The sequence below is a fragment of the Lipomyces doorenjongii genome (genome assembly GCF_038497915.1).
Source record: "Lipomyces doorenjongii strain NRRL Y-27504 unplaced genomic scaffold V1508scaffold_95, whole genome shotgun sequence".
Taxonomy (NCBI): domain Eukaryota; kingdom Fungi; phylum Ascomycota; class Lipomycetes; order Lipomycetales; family Lipomycetaceae; genus Lipomyces; species Lipomyces doorenjongii.
Window position 1 is genome coordinate 1 of NW_027118162.1, and position 15,798 is coordinate 15,798.

General features: G+C 46.1%; 6 protein-coding genes across 6 annotated transcripts; 4 read left to right on the forward strand and 2 right to left on the reverse strand.

The window, feature by feature from the left end:
• Positions 1-3,019: 3,019 nt before the first annotated feature.
• V1508DRAFT_360997 (ribosome 60S biogenesis N-terminal-domain-containing protein) lies at positions 3,020-5,227 on the forward strand (the record flags this gene model as incomplete). Its single annotated transcript, XM_066937162.1, has 3 exons — positions 3,020-4,502; positions 4,558-5,004; positions 5,190-5,227. 3 exons carry the CDS (start codon positions 3,020-3,022, stop codon positions 5,225-5,227), a joined length of 1,968 nt encoding a protein of 655 aa, XP_066792901.1.
• Positions 5,228-6,615: 1,388 nt separating this feature from the next.
• Positions 6,616-7,938, forward strand: V1508DRAFT_406687 (uncharacterized protein; the record flags this gene model as incomplete). Its single annotated transcript, XM_066938792.1, has 3 exons — positions 6,616-7,332; positions 7,382-7,744; positions 7,798-7,938. 3 exons carry the CDS (start codon positions 6,616-6,618, stop codon positions 7,936-7,938), a joined length of 1,221 nt encoding a protein of 406 aa, XP_066792902.1.
• A 20-nt stretch (positions 7,939-7,958) lies between these two features.
• Positions 7,959-10,064, reverse strand: V1508DRAFT_426301 (uncharacterized protein). Its single transcript, XM_066941548.1, has one exon. The coding sequence runs from the start codon at positions 9,767-9,769 to the stop codon at positions 8,225-8,227; it is 1,545 nt and encodes a 514-aa protein (XP_066792903.1). The 5' UTR covers positions 9,770-10,064; the 3' UTR covers positions 7,959-8,224.
• Positions 10,065-10,700: 636 nt separating this feature from the next.
• On the forward strand, positions 10,701-13,447 carry V1508DRAFT_400316 (uncharacterized protein; the record flags this gene model as incomplete). The annotated part of the gene is made up of 4 exons (XM_066938321.1): positions 10,701-10,798; positions 10,856-10,945; positions 11,001-11,047; positions 11,094-13,447. 4 exons carry the CDS (start codon positions 10,701-10,703, stop codon positions 13,445-13,447), a joined length of 2,589 nt encoding a protein of 862 aa, XP_066792904.1.
• A 520-nt stretch (positions 13,448-13,967) lies between these two features.
• Positions 13,968-14,791, forward strand: V1508DRAFT_435299 (uncharacterized protein; the record flags this gene model as incomplete). The annotated part of the gene is made up of 3 exons (XM_066942059.1): positions 13,968-14,343; positions 14,391-14,474; positions 14,526-14,791. The coding sequence occupies 3 exons, from the start codon at positions 13,968-13,970 to the stop codon at positions 14,789-14,791; spliced, it is 726 nt and encodes a 241-aa protein (XP_066792905.1).
• A 547-nt stretch (positions 14,792-15,338) lies between these two features.
• Positions 15,339-15,759, reverse strand: V1508DRAFT_360994 (proteasome maturation factor UMP1; the record flags this gene model as incomplete). Its single annotated transcript, XM_066937161.1, has 2 exons — positions 15,339-15,397; positions 15,453-15,759. 2 exons carry the CDS (start codon positions 15,757-15,759, stop codon positions 15,339-15,341), a joined length of 366 nt encoding a protein of 121 aa, XP_066792906.1.
• Positions 15,760-15,798: the final 39 nt, after the last annotated feature.

The following is a 15,798-nucleotide window of genomic DNA, read 5'->3' on the forward strand; positions in this document are numbered from 1 at the left end:
GAACGATGAGAAAGCTTACTTTACTTGCAGACCACTATTCAAGAGCAACTGGATTGTAAATTTGTGCCTCTTTTTATTCAATCTATTTGTTTGTCTTCAGCGTGGGCATTTCAGAGCATATAATGAAAGTCACGTGCATGACTATACGATTTTTTGTGCGTAACCAACCTCGGCGCTCGCATAGTTAATCGTCAAGTTTTACATGTACCCGTATAGTAGTCGTATTGGACTTTACGAATACGAATAACGATTAATCGCAAATCGTATACACCCCTACATTCACGCGGAAAATCTGAATTGTAAAATTTCTAACCCACTCATCAGATCTCTGGTACAATCACCCCGCATTGTCTGATTGTCACAGGACATTATATTAATGAGATTGTAGCGACGCTACATCAAGCTTACAGCATTTGTCCACTATGGTTTGGATTGTGGGCCATTTACAGTAGCAGTCCGATTAATTAATAATTGTAATAAAACTAGCAAATTTAAATCTCACACGATCCCGCCAACAGTCAGTCGCCTCGGATTTCTGTGGCGCAATTGCTTAGCCGCAGCTATTCCCTGATTGGGACGATGACGTCGACGACAGCACGACCGCATCGTCTGCAGGTATCGAGGTAGTCGGCGTCGGCCAGAATCAATTAAGATAGGTTTTAACATAGACTGGAGGAAAGTTGGTGGCAGGCTAATTTAGCGGAGTGGCCATGGGTCGTTCGGTTAACGATGTACAAAGAGATCGATGAGTTTGAAGGTACGATGAAGGTACGGTACGCCGATAACCGGCGATGAATGGCGATGCTGTACAGTCAGCCGGATCCGGCTGTTCAGTCATTTTCCTGTCGTCGTCGTTGCTGTCGGCGATTGATCGTAGGTCCTAGTATCAACAAGCTACGCATGCCTTCGACTTAGCGATTGTACCGAAAGCTACTGTCAAAGTATATGGCACAATTATCGCGCTTTCTTTCCAACATGAGAACATTCGATCAAGATCTGCCATAGATATAAAAAGGGATGGCGATTCTGTAGAGTGCAGCGGATCTGACGTCATCCGGGGCGGTAAGTAATGATGATCAAGTGACCCTGTTCCAACGCTAGGCCGGACAACCTACAGATCAACACCACACAAAAAAAGTCGTCTTCCAAATATAAACCTCCGGATATTGTAGAGTAGCAGTCAAGAAATGTCATCTACCCTCGACGAGAGTGACAGCAACCAGGGCATGTACGACGGCTAGTGCTAAATTTACTTCTCGACATCTCCGTTCATCGCCTGTGGCAAAGTCGACGAGGCGTATCGACTGAGGCTGGCAAGCGAGCGACTGGGAGCTTCTTGACAAGTAGAGCCAGCTCATTACTTGCCTTGTCATCTGCCACTGCTTTGTCTAGTCGCCTATTAGTCGATTGTCCTATGCTAAAATAGGCAGCGCCACGCCAGCACCGATGTTCATCATGCTCTGATTTATTTTTGGTGTTGTATGGATAAAATCCACTTTACCACATCCGCAAGTATTCGGACACTTGCCCCACCTTCAGTCATGTGGGGACTGCTAAATATGACACGCTCCCAAAATAAACGTCGATTCTTATATGCTAGACAAGCCACAGCCATGTAGAAGTGGAGTGCGTATCGCCTCAGTTTGTGTCGTAGTAGCTGCAGGCCCCATCCTGTAATTGAATGCCCCAAGCTTATCGCAGAGTGTCGCGCCGCACTGTTGCAACGCTTCCACTTGTCCTCTCGCTTGTCCGTCGAATCTACTCATTCAATACCAAGGGCCCTGACGTAGTGCCTTCTTATACACTTTCGTGTTAACAGACGTCTAACCCGCGCATTTTATGAACGGTTGAGACCTGCACGCTACTCCACCTGCACCAACACCCATGACCTAATCTCATCACGTGTTAAGTTGCCATAGTCATTTTCATCAGCATGAACTTTTATTTGCAACGAATAAAATGTCAGCTGCGAATGCGAATGCGAATAATATTCGTATATTCGCAGGTTTCACCAACCCAGACTATCTAGCGATTCCTGCATCAGAAGTAGCAGTCGAGAGACTGTTCAACAGCGGAACGGATTTGCTGGGCCCACGTAGGCACTCCCTTTGTCCAGACACCATGAGGAGGCTTGTTTTGTTAAGGGATATGTACGCGAACGACGAAGATTTTAATGCATTTATTAATATGTGCGAATATTGCGAATATTTACGAATAATTTATTTTTGTTCGCATTCGCATTCGTAAGAATAAAATTTCCAAATATTCGCATTCGTACGAATATTCGCATTTCCGCATTTCAAATGCGAATATATTCGTCATTCGTGTCCACCCCTACGTGAATACTTTACGATTAGAGCTTCATTTTTGCGATTAACTTTACAATAACGTTGACGGTACCGTAATCGTATCCACCCCTAATAACGAAATATGACACACAGCTTCTCTTTCAAGAAAACATGCGAGACAGAACGCTCTCATTAGTCACATTGAATCACCCCTATAACTACCACTAAACCCTTAGGGAGTTTTTGACACTGTCTGGCACGTGATATGTGCGGCTCTACTCCTCCATTCAATTTTTTCGTGGATCTCAATGAACATAGGTTTTCACCACCGTGAGCTCGATATGCGAATATCCGGAAATAATAATCAGAGAGGTCCGTGGATATTATGAATGGCAAACGTTCCCGCGGCGGTGGAAGTAGTGTTGTCAACGGTAACAATAGGGTCCTCGATCTGGCCCTTGATCCGGCGTTTGCTACCTTGGACTCAATATTGGGCGGGCCATCTGCTGAATTTCCACAGCATCCGGAAGATGTAATTCCCAATAACGGTTTGCTGTTGCGGAATCTAGAGAATGGCTTGTCAGATCAGCTTGTGTCAGCGTGGGCAAATTTCGGACAGGTAAATTTTGTGTTGCTGTGGGAATCCTTGGTGAAGCTAATCTCTGTAGACGTCTGTCACAAGTTCTTCATTTATCAATGCGACTACTCGACTGGACAAACTACTTCATTCAATGTCACGAGGAGAAGTGTTTAGGGTCCAAGGATCGCGTATGATTCGCCTGATTCTTGACAATCATCTCAAACTTATTTATCGTGCGCTTTACACTCAGCGACCATCGTCAGTTATTCCACCTCTCCAATTGTTACGAGAACTTATTGAGTTCCAGGAAGGATCATTCGCAGATGACACGTATTTTGCGTTCGACTTCTCCCTTGTAGTGCTACCGAAGCTTCTCATTCCTCCGAAACAACCTACTCATTCGGCGATGCAGGGTGCAGTGAGTAGCCCCCAGAAAGGAAAGTCAGCGCAAAAGACTATTCGATATCACATGATCGAGCTTCTTATGTCATTTTTGACGGAGTGCTCCTCCAAAGCACGTACCGATTTCCTTGCACATCGAAAACTAATTGAGCGTTGGCTAAAGAACGTGTCGTCGGACGATCCTGAGCAATTATCGAAATTAGTGCGCATTTTGTATAACCAGGCCATGGATGCCACTCTGCTAAAGTCTGTCAAGACTTCCTTTTTCACGGAGTGGGTGCTTGGACGTATTTTGCATGTTTACAGGATAATCCAATCCTGCCCAACAGGTCATGAGCCGAGACTAAAGGTCACGTACGACATGATCATCGACATATGTACCCGACCAGAATGCGGTGTGAAATTCGAAGACAGTGGATGGTATTTACCTGGAACACTTGACGGTAACGAAAAGAGGAAGTCTTACAAAGTTCATAACCGAGTATTGCTGGCCTTCTCTAAAATGCTGGACCTCAATAACAAAAATCAAGAAGAATTGCTTATTGCAATTTTCAGGTCTTGTCCGGAGATAGTTGCGGCATACACTTGTTCTTCGAATTTAAGGATCGAGTCTAAGCCAACAGCCGGATTTTTGAAGTGGTTCAATCGATATTCGAAAATCATTGCGTTGCCCATCCCGGAGATACTGATCGACAGTAATCAATCATTGGAGTTTCCGCCTGCAGTGAACATTGCTGTCGAGAATATCCTGCCATCGCCATTGACACGTTCACTATTCGAGAACGGGCTTCAAAGTTACAGTCCGCTTCTCCGTTATTTCCTCCTGCATCTGCAAGTACAAGCATTAATGAAACTGCAAAAAGTCGTCACCATATACGATGACAAAGGCTGGATATCAGGAAAGTCAGAACTTCTAGAAGAGATATATCGACGGCTTCCAGATATCACAAATGTAGCTTCTCTCACGACCGTCACCACAGCATATAACTTCACTTTACTGATTTCAAAATGGCTTCGGTTGTACGTGACAACGTTTCCAGATATATCCGCGACCACTAACATCGACTTGTCTGCTCGAATGATGGACATCATTCTGGAGGTTGTACCAGGTGGTCGGTCCTATGACGCTTCATTTTATCTCAACAATGTGCCCGCATTAGAGCTTGAAATGAGGAATTTGCTCGCCGTTCAGAGCATAGTCCCTGTGCCAGCAAAATTTTGGAACAAGCCAGGTTTGTCTCAACTTGCCGCAAAACAAGCAAGTTTACTAACATTTGCTGTATACAGACCACCGACAGTACTCCTTACTTACATATCTGATGGTGTTTGCCACTACAGTGCGCGACAGCGACATATATTCGGAGATTGCTAAAGTTCTCGACAAGATTACTTCGTCCACATACTTATTTCAGCGAGACTTTCCGATTTCACCAATTCATACTCTAATTGAATCGTTGAAGGTGATCATGCTCAACTCCGGCCAGCAAGACCGTCAAACTATATGGTATCTCATTAACGAAGCTATCGCTCGCTGCTTGCGTTCACCGTTTAAATATATTGATCAAGCGAAGCAGTTCGCTGGTGACGGTTACCTTCGCCCGTCATTCAGTCCGTTTTTGACAGCACTTATCGAACAATGGGAGTATCTTGTGCGGTCCAGTAATCAGGAAATTAAGACTACTCTTTCAGTGCTTCACGCCATCCTGAGGATTGTCGTGGATTTCTGTCTAGCGGGTGAGGACTTCCACATCTCAAAAGCTCATTTTTCCCATCTAGTTGCAAATGAAAAGTCAATAAATGACGTGAAATATAAAAATGACATACTGAAGTATTGTTCTCTACCTGATGTTGTCACTGCAGCGACAGCCTTCTTTTATGGACGACCTGCACCGGAAGGCATGTCAATTTTCGAACCGCAGAATTTCATGGTTGCGAACGCGAGCAACGTCGCTCTTAAAGATCCTATTCTGGGGGAGCCGATGATTGCCCAGATTACGGATATTGGGTTTTCAGAATTAGTGAGACTTTACCGTGCTACTGAGTACAGTGTGTTGCAGAGCAAGGATTTACAGTTAGTCGGCAGAGTAGCGGAGCAAGTTGCTTTCCGATTGAGTTGCGACTTACGAGAGGTCACTATGAAATATGTTAGGAAAAAAATTTATTGGCAGCATTTGCTGTGGACGCCCAAAGACGTCAATTGCTCAAAGCTTCTGTTCACAAAATCGTTCTTTGGATTTGTGAATATTGTGATGGATAAAAGTTCGGCGAGCAAGGAGGAGCTCGGATTCGTTTATGATTACATTCTTGGGCTGCTCCCAAAGGCAAGAAAGTCGAGTGAAGTAAGATATTCCAGTATGCGTCATGCATCACAGAACCATTCTAATACGACAGCAGGTTATGGGGTATTTCCTTCCCGGATTGGCACTATTAGACAGCAAGGTGCTCCTCAGTATCCTATCAGATAATATAAATTACTCGAAACCAAAAATCGCGGCCCAAATATGCGGTGAAATAATTTGTGTCCTTCGGATGAATTGTCCCACGAAGTTTATTGCGCTTCAGGATATCGACGATTTATTGAAGCTTGCAGTTGTAAGTGGCGACAAAATACTCGCATTGGAAATAAAAAAGCTATTGCAATCTAAGGGGCAGATACTGTTCACATCCGATTTTGAGTATTTAGGTAAAGTTTTTGAATCCAGAAACAAAGATTTGTACGATTTGGTATGCCAGGTGATAATTTCGTCGAATGAAGCCCGCTCTTATGTCCTCAACAACTACTCCGACACAATTATAGCAATAGAGGGGGATAGCTTGCTCTTGTTTGCCAGGGCCATTACTGAATCTCTCTTTGATAGTGATGATAAATCAGCATTTTATATTCCGAAAGTCGGCGTTGAGACCATTCCCGTGACAGCAGCGAAGATTTTGCTAGAATGTGTTAAGCGCGCTGACGCTTCTCAGCTCGAGCAGGATACTGTATTTTTCAAGAAAGTTGTACTGGCGCTCTCTACTGAGAAAGATTGTACACTATTCTATGAGCGTATTGCAAGTCAGGCTAGCAGAACAACTTCCGAAAAGAGAATTTCATATACACATCTTTTGTATCGTTGCGGCGCGGTTACAGAGGCCATCAAGGTGGATGCTGCTCGGTACATGAAATCTGTTGTGGCTAGAATTACTCGATACTTATCCGAGTCGGAGTTTCTTTCTGCAACGCAGCTCGCGATAATTGTTGCAGCTACAAATTTCTTTGCTGAATTTCCTCGTGCATTTTCGCTCGGGAAGTACGTGAATCCACCAATCGAGGCAGCGTTAGGTCGGTGGATAAGCAAATATGAAGTGATGCATTTTGCATTCAGCTTGATGTTAACATCAGATAATCCTGATGACTTAGAATATGCGAAATTCCTTCAAATGATTGCTGCAAGCGGTCAGACGTGTTTGCCTGACAATCCAAATAAGGTACCGAGTTCCATCAGTATCCAACGTGCATGTATGATCCACTACTTATACTTTTTGAATCCAAAAGTGCACGTTGACTCATTCGTGGCAACTCAATTGATGATGCTTTATACTGGGACATGTGGCCCTTCGGATAGGTTGCTGTTGCAGGTCTTCCACACTATGGATACATTCTTGAACCTCAGCGCTGCCGTTAAAATCGCACGGTACACCTTTACATACGAACGAAACATGCAAATGACTTTCTGCAGGCAGGTAATGGAGGGTTTGGAGATTCTGCTGTCTGGAAAGACTTTTGGGATTAGCATTAAATATATGTCTCCCGAAAGTTTTGATTACGCGCCTGCAGAGGCGAAGTCAATATCTGCGTACATGGAATATTGTGATACATTGAGGTGTACTACGAGTCCCTATGCCGTATATGACCCACTATTTATGCTACCAGTCCTTATGGACATGGCATCGCGGAAGGTGGTGGATACCAAGGTCTTGACAGAAAATCATTGCATTGGATATGTGATTATGTGTCTGGGATTCGGAGGACCTGTATATGAAATGGCACGACGCACATTGGTTCAGTTGGGTGCGCTATTCGAGGTACTATTGTTTTCGATTACCAGCTTGCGGTTATTGCTAACAACAATAGGACTCACTGTATAAGGAACGAGATATGATTCGTCTTCTCCTGTACAACGTGCAGTATATGATCGAAGATCTCGAAATTTCTCGAGCATCCTCTTCAGGTGATGATGCCATATGGAAGCATATTCCACGAATCATTGCTACAGTGTATGCGAATTTAATTCCAATACTCGCCAACCCTGGTCACTTTCTTTATGAATCGGCGATTAGATATGTGACGGAGACGCCAGTGATGAAAATCCCTTCAACGCAGCAAGTAGAGATTCCATTATACCGGCTGCTACTGCCATCAAGTAACGTGGATACATACGCCAGAGCGACCAATTGGATGCTAAATGTGCTTGTAATGGCGCTGAAGGTAAAGGAGGTGTGTATAAAGACCATCTCTCTATCTTGTTCTTTAAATTTAACATGCCATAGGATGCTACCGTCTATGAGAGGAGATACGTGTTTGAGATCGTTCAGACTTTGGAAAGTAATGCATACGTTGCCGACTCAACGAGGAAGTTAGTTAAAGAGTTGCTAGATCAGGCTCGTAATATTTTGGCAATTTCGTGCTAGATATAGAGAAACGAACAGCATATTCTGTATAGTAGTAATGTATTGTAATGTCAGGAAAAAAATATTCTAGTTATCCAAAATCAATGTTGTACATGCCCTTACCACAAAACAAGACCGCAGAACGTGAAAAAAACCCAAAATTGCAGATAACAAATATCAACCAAATTACCTAAAACCCGTAAAATCGAGATACGCTCGTCGTTTGTCCAAGACAGTACAATCGTCGCCCAGAAAATTCTATTTGTATAGTTCCTCCAGTTCCGGATCAGAGCCCCACCCTGACTCATCAAGGTCCTGAAGCACAGTGCGACACCTGTGACCTGAAACCAACCGTCAGTAAATAAGCGAAAAGGGTCAAGCATACTTGTCCTATCTTACGTTGCATTCCTAACCTAGAGCCAAATTCGGAGTCATAGTCGTGTTCATGTTGACTTTCGTTGATGCCATGTCGAACAACCTGTTGCCTATCATTCTCGTGATTAATATCACTGCTGCGATCTGATACTGCTGCTATAGTACGCTGGAGTTTCGGGTCAATTACAGGTGCAACCAACGTGGGTGATATCACTTGTATCGAAGATGGGGCAGTGAAAGTCATCAATCGCGGATGGTACTGGGTTTCCCAAACACCAGATGAACCGATCTCACGTGCGCTCGAACCACTATGGGAATGTGATGAATGAGGTGCAAGCAAAGGATGAAAATATAAAGAGATGTCCGAGGTGCTAGGACTAATGAGTGTTTGCTGCGCTCCGCCAGGTCCATGATTTAGAGTCACCGGTTCGTCGACTGAAGTGCTAAGTAATTCCAGTTCATGTTCCGAGTCCATGCGCTGATCGTCAGGAACAGTAGAGGGACTTAGAATTGTCGCATCTGAGGAATGGCTGTTGACTGGGGAAACTGTTTGCGCACGATCTGCAACTGACAATTTCCTGTCGATATTAGCTGGCCGCAGAGACTCTTCAATCTCCTCGCAGTCATCCTCAAGAACAGTTGCATCGGAGCTAGGGTCATTCCTATCTGTGCTATTGGGCGGGGGCTGACGTAAGGATGGAAGAGTGTGAGCAGGCAACGAGGAGGGAGCGAAAATGAAGCCCGGAGCAGCCGGATCATGATTGATCGGCGGTATTGGCGACCTTGGGACAAGAGATTGCGGTGGAATAACCGTCGGTACTCCATCATACCAAAAATGTGTGGTTCCCCGAAATATAGTTGACGGACTTTTCTGATGGTCGTCGTCATAGAAGCTCTCTGACCATGGCTGCAGAGGAGCATCATAAACCATACGAGGAGGTGCGGCTGATGTAGCCCACCGAATCACACGTGGTTCGCGCTTTTCTGCTAATGGAACTGACGAAGAACTAGGAGGGGCCTGAACAGGATTGACAACAACAGGTGGTAGCCAGGTAATACGTGACTCATCGGTAGCATTCATGGATTTCGTTCTTGATAATGTTGCATGAACTGACTTTGCCTTCCGAGCTTCTTTAGTAGCTGGTGGCTTTAATTGCGGCGACGACAAAGATTTGCCGAAGAGTAAATTATGTCGTTTGCTGTTGCTTGGTGTATTGGGAGACCGGGGTTGGAGTGGATTTCGTGGCGGAATCTCATTAATAACGCTGATATAATTCATATCTCGAGCCCACGTTAAGAACACCTCGCGATACCGTGCATCTCCCGACTGCTTCAGCTTTCCAACAAGATCTCGGTGCCTCTTTGTCGCGAAGTGCTGCCCTGCCCGGGTGATCGAGTGCAGTCTGCCGGAATTACAATTCGGAATAGGACATTCATCTGGGACAAGGACTCTTTCTCCAGTCCTTATTGGCGGCATAATGTTGCGCTATATCATTCGGTCAGATAAAACCACTGATTGAAAGGGGCTATGTTTGCGAATTGGAAGGCAAGTGAGGTTAAGGTACGAGAAAGAGATGCTGTATTGTATAATAACTGCACACACGCGCACCGCGGTCTTGTTTTGACCCCGTCCCGGGTAACTGCACACGGAACCACAAAGTATGCCATCACTGTCAGGAGCTCCCTGATGGTCAAAACTTTTTATGTCACGACAATTTAGTTAGTGTTTGTAGCTATGGCTAATTTTCAATGTGAACTCGTAATTATCGTTTCTGGAATGAATACGACGGATTGTAGGAATCTCCTATGGTTGTTGAATGTCATTTTAAGTTTGAAGATTTGCTGCATGCTACGTCTACTTATGCCGCAATCTTACAAACTCCACGACCGTACCAAAATTTGTGCTTTACATAGTAAACTAGCATGCTTTTTGGGTACAAATGTCATGAGACAGCTCAGCAGTTGTGCTCCACCAGATTTCGACAGTTCCGATTACAAGCCTATATATAACCCTCAATCTATTCTTTCGGTTACTTGATTATCTGTAAGTGTGAATCGTTGTTTGTGGTATGGATTCTACCAACGTATCGGCTCGTGAGGCTTCTAAATGCCGAACAGATATTAGCTTGTCGGAGATCATCTTCCATAATCTACAATGCGCTAATAATTTGCTGTAGCTGTTAGGTATCCGGTCATTTATTATCATTTGCTTGCAGCCTATCTCCTCATACTTCTATTGTAAGTGCTCTAGGCAATCAGATATTGTTCCATGAAATGGTTATCGATCATCTTGAAGTTTGTTGACGTCGATGCGTGATCAGTCTCGATCTGAAAGATGCTGACGCTGACTTAGTTGCTATAGATCTCTAACATCTAATATCATTTCTATGTGACCGTTGAAGCGGGACATGGAGTATAAGTACACGCCACAAGAGCTCAAGGCTCTCTCGCAGTCGCCACTATGTGTGTGTCCGGAGTGTTTGAAGCCAAATGAAGAATGGATGGGGTAAAAATTCTAGAAGTATACAGCGTTCATTTCTAGAGTATAGCTGAGACGGTATAGTCCACCGATCGTGCAGAACAATACTCCGAAGGTAGCAAGTTTTTCAAAGCCAGATCGTGAGCACGGAGAGGATGACTCCATTCGAAAATTGTACGTATTTTCATACTGTGCTATGGGTCAGAATTGTGAATAACAGGACAATTAGCACCAGTCATCTTTCCAAAGAAAAAAAGCCGATTAGTTCAAAATCAAGTAAGGTTATTAGTCTTATTCTTACGTCTGCTGCTAACGACATCAGAGCAAGACGATATAGTACTAGGGCCGCCAAAAATTTCGTTTGGATCGTCGTTAGGATTGCGAAAAAATGCAGAGAGTGAAGGCGGGGATAAGAGCACTGAGTCCATAGATCTGGATTCGTCTTTTGCGCGACGGTTTGAACGATCACGCGATGCCAGTGGCTCGTCCTCATTGTCGACTGGCTCACGACTTTCAGTGTCTAGCAGGATACAGCCCAACCGAACAAATAGTACGTCATACGGACGCCGACAGATTAGAGAAGACGATGGTGACGACTGGAAGGAAGTCAGCCCTCGCCATGCACGCAAAAGCTTTGGAGCGGATGATTTAGAAAAATTTAGAAGAAATAAAGACGATGAGAGGGGACTCAAATCTGAATCAGTGAATCGAGACAGACGATCGAAAGATGTATCGGGCGGCGTGAGAAGAGATGAAGGGTCGTGGCGTGACCGGGATCCGGAGAAGGAAAGGGATCGTCGTGAGATGTACCCTCGAGACAACAAGAGCGAACGGCATGGCAGCTTATCGAATCGATATACGGAGAAGTCTCCAGAATGGATGGATGCTCCAGCAGAGAGTGATGGACTCAACTTCAGTAATAGTGAGTTTGCGCATGCTGTTGGGAATAGCAACTTAGCGAGCAGCGCTGCTCCACCTTCGACGACAGGTTCCAGCTTGAAGTCGCTGAGCGGAGGTCCGACAGCACATTCCATTGAAGAATTCCAGGCCTGGAAAGCAAGAATGAAGGCAGCAGATAATGACAGAAAGGGAATTAAGGAGACTAAGCCGGAGACGCGGAAGAACGATGCATCGGCTACTGAATCGGCATCAAAACCGGAAATTTCAGGCGCCGGAGCAATAGATCGGTTTTTCGGTTTTGCCAGTAAAGCTATCACTAGTGATGAGATTAAGGAATTGTCTGCTGGTTTTGAAAGTATTGTAAGGGCGCCAGGGGAAGGATCGCGGTCATCCAGGTTTTCGTCATTTTTTAAACCTGAGCAAATTACTAGCACATCCGCTCAAGAATCCTCCTCGGAAGAACAAGCTCGACCGCGGGAGGGTTTCGCTCCTCCTCAGAGCTCGCAAATTGCGTCTATCTTGTCCAAAGCTGGTGCACATCACGAAGGTTCTCCTTCTTCGGCCGATGTCTCGCCAGACCCAGAGATTTCAGTACCAAAGGCAAATGATGATAAAGAGGGATTTAAGCGGATTATGGCCATATTGGGCACGAAGTCAAGCCGATCGAGCCAGAACTCTACACCAGCACCGATGGAATCGGCCGATGCTAATTTGGCTTCCGCGGCAAGTACTCTAGCAACTGCCGTAATTCAACCAGAAATTAAGACAGCGGCAAGTCCAGAAGGTCAGAATACGGCACAGTCAAGTATTTCACATTCGAATTCGTCCGCAGCTTCGGACAATATGGAAGGCCCTAAGCCTAATAAGGATTCTAGTAACGCACAGTTCTTAATGGGCTTGATGAGCCAATCATCTAAACTGAGAATTCAAAGACAGCCATCACCTGTGACGATTCATATAGCGGAAGCACCGAGACCCTCACCAATACCACCACATCAGTCGGCGCTACCTATTATGCGCCAACAGCAGGTGAATGTTAACGGCCAGGATGTACAGCAGCCACAGCCACAGCCACAGCCAACGCCGGGGATCGCACGAAGCCCATCATCTTTCAACGAGAGCGTTCGACTTGGGCATGGTGATCCTAGATTACAACAGCTTCCGCCAATGAGTCAACTACCTCCACATTGGGCAGGACCTCCAATGGGGCCGAATGGCTTGCGTATGCATGGTCCGCAGGGCCGTCAGCGATTGGTACCCCCGATGGTGCAAAATGTTCACGCGGGACAGCCTGGCGGTCTTGTCGGGCCGACCGCACATGGCGGCATTCTATCGCCACAGTTGAGTAACGGCATGGGTCTTAAATCGCCGCCGGACATTTCGAAACAGCAACTTCCTCCAGACTCCCTTGGAGTGCCAGGAAGTCATGTTGCCCAGCAACAAGGGTTCCCTCCCTTCCCACCTGGTATGATTCCCCCAGGAGCCAACTTGCCACCATTCCCGCCAGGAGGGTTACCGCCATTCTTTGGAATGCACGGTCCGCCTCCACCTTTCCCTCCAGGATTCCCACTGTCTCATCTGCAGCATGATCCAAACCTGGGAGTACCGCCTATGCCAAATATGCTGCCGGGAGGAGCACGAGGAGCGCCGCCGAACGGAATGCCGCCGTTTCCGTTTGGACCACCACCGCCGGGTCTCGGATTTAATGGTGTGTCGGGAAACATGGAGGGAGATCTATCGCGAGGCCCGACAGATCCACAAGTATCGGGGAAGTAGGATCTGTTCCCTTATTAGTTAGGTACCTGTATGAGCTGCGAGGCAGTGTATTATTTAGGTTGCTTGAATTTATGTATTTGCTGTATTGTGTATTTTGTATAACTAGCTCAGTTTCTTAAGTTATTTTAAGTAACTTTATTATTTTTGTGCGTATAGTTTTCGTAGGCGCTCGTTTTACTGTGAACTGTGAGGGTCTTGTGTGTTTCATGGCAGTGCACCGTGGATTAGGGTGTCGCCAGTCGAACCGAGTGAGCCGCCGCGTGAGCAAGTGCGCGGTTAGTTCACGGGGCTCATGCGGAATAGCATTGATTGATGGTTGTGCTTGCCCTCAACTCACCAGCAGTTCTCCTGTTTTCTTCTACGTTATCCCTCTTCCGGCTCCCGTCCGGGCCCTTTCTTGTACCGCATCTGCCTGTGCTGAGTGAACACGCGCGCAAGTGCTACTGAGTGTTGGTACGCACGGTCGCCTACCTCCTCGCCTGATCTGGATTCGCGAGCGACACCAGAGAGCCTAATGACCATGTCGGCTGCTCCTGCGGCCACTGAGGCCGTGCCAGTCGTTGATCCGCTGTCGCTCACAGCGACGCTCTCCGCCGCCACAGATTCGTCCAGTTTACCTGCGGACGACAAAACCGCCGTCGCAGTGCCCCCAGCGACCGCCGCGGACCCCATCAAGACCACACTCACTGCTGGTGACAGCATCGACGACGAGGACGATGACGACAAGTCCATCACCGTCTCGCCCCTGACCATCACTCTCCTGCTCATATCCGGCCTGCGTGTTTCCATAACCATCGACCGCGAGTACATGAAAGGACACTCGCTTGGGCTGCGCGAGCCAGAGAGTCTGACGGTGTTGACTTTGAAAGAATGCATCTGGAAGGACTGGAAAGAAGGTATGTATGAATGGCTGCTATCTGCTACGTGCCGTTAACAAGCGTAGAATGGGGCGGACGCCCGGGGGGTACAGAGTACATTCGTCTGATCCATTTCGGCCGCCTGTTGGACGACAAAGATTCACTAGGGAGTATGTATCTTTTCTTTTGTACGGGTAAATGTGCTAATATGAAATATGCAGCGAGCCAACTCTCGAGAACGAACATGTACAACGTCCTTCACATGTCAATTCGGCCTGCGTCAATCCTGGACACTAACACAACGCCTCGAGGAAGCAAACATCGATCGAGCCATAGCAATAATGACCGATCTAGCAGACACCAGCATCATTACCATCAGCCTCATAACAACCATCGTCATCGTCAGCGCGATACTTCCATCAGTGCTCACGAGAACCATGATAGCTCAACCGAGCGATCTCCAGGTTGCGGCTGTGTCATTCTATGATATAAGTGCATGGGTCGGTGTTTGCTTATAATGCCCTTTGATGCTGCGGTATTTCTGTGTTTTGGTATGGTTACGATTTGATGGGCTACTTTATCATTGCATCGTTGGTTTTTCCTGAGAGTAGAGTCGATGTCGTTCCTATATGTTTTTTCGCATGGATCCACAGTTTTTCGTCATTCTTGTATATGATCCTTGTACAGTGTATATTTTCTTTCGTTGTTTCGGATTTGTCGCAACGGAGTTGAACTGTTGACCTGTGTGGGAATTATATCTTCAAATTTCGCTTGCCATTTTCATGTGAGCTTGATAGTCCGCTATCTAAAAATCGACTTCAGATTGAGAGGGTGCGCTTTAAATATAATCCTGCGTTTGTTTTGGTGTAGCTTTAGGCTTGCTTTGTATTTACATGTTTGCTCATTGTTCTTTTGGGTGCGAATCATATATGTGTTAGCTCTAGTGCTTCTCGACCACGTCTGTCCAGATTTGTGATCGTCTTTATAATTAATATGAACTAATAATACTAGCATAAATAGTGCACTGTCCACACTCAGATTTTAATCCGCCGCTCCAAGTCGGTGTGGAAATCTAGTGGGCATTCTTCCATACCTGTTCATTCGTTAGCACATGTAACTCGCAGGTCACCATCTTGAAATAGACGTACCACCATAAATATCTTCCCAATCAACAACGCCGTCCCGACCTAACAGGATCTCTCTTGCCGGATCTGTCCGGGAGCCGGGCGCACCGTTTCCAGTCACAACCTCCGCCCGTCGCAAAACGTCTGGATATAACGGCAGACTGGCCTTGACAGCCTCGAGCTCCATCACTCGCTTGACCGGCTCATGTGTTCCAAAGAGTCTCCTCAGGTTCTCCATCTTAAGGTCGAACTGGGTCTGTTCCCAATTCTTGAGGCGTGATTCGAGAGGGTGAGATGATGGCTCGGATGGCATGTTGAGTGCGTCTGCCATAGGCGCAGGCGGCTTGCTTACGACAATATGATTCGCTAG

Bases quoted from the DNA above. Each gene is read 5' to 3' on its own strand.
- V1508DRAFT_426301 (XM_066941548.1), bottom strand. From the start codon at position 9,769: ATGCCGCCAATAAGGACTGGAGAAAGAGTCCTTGTCCCAGATGAATGT.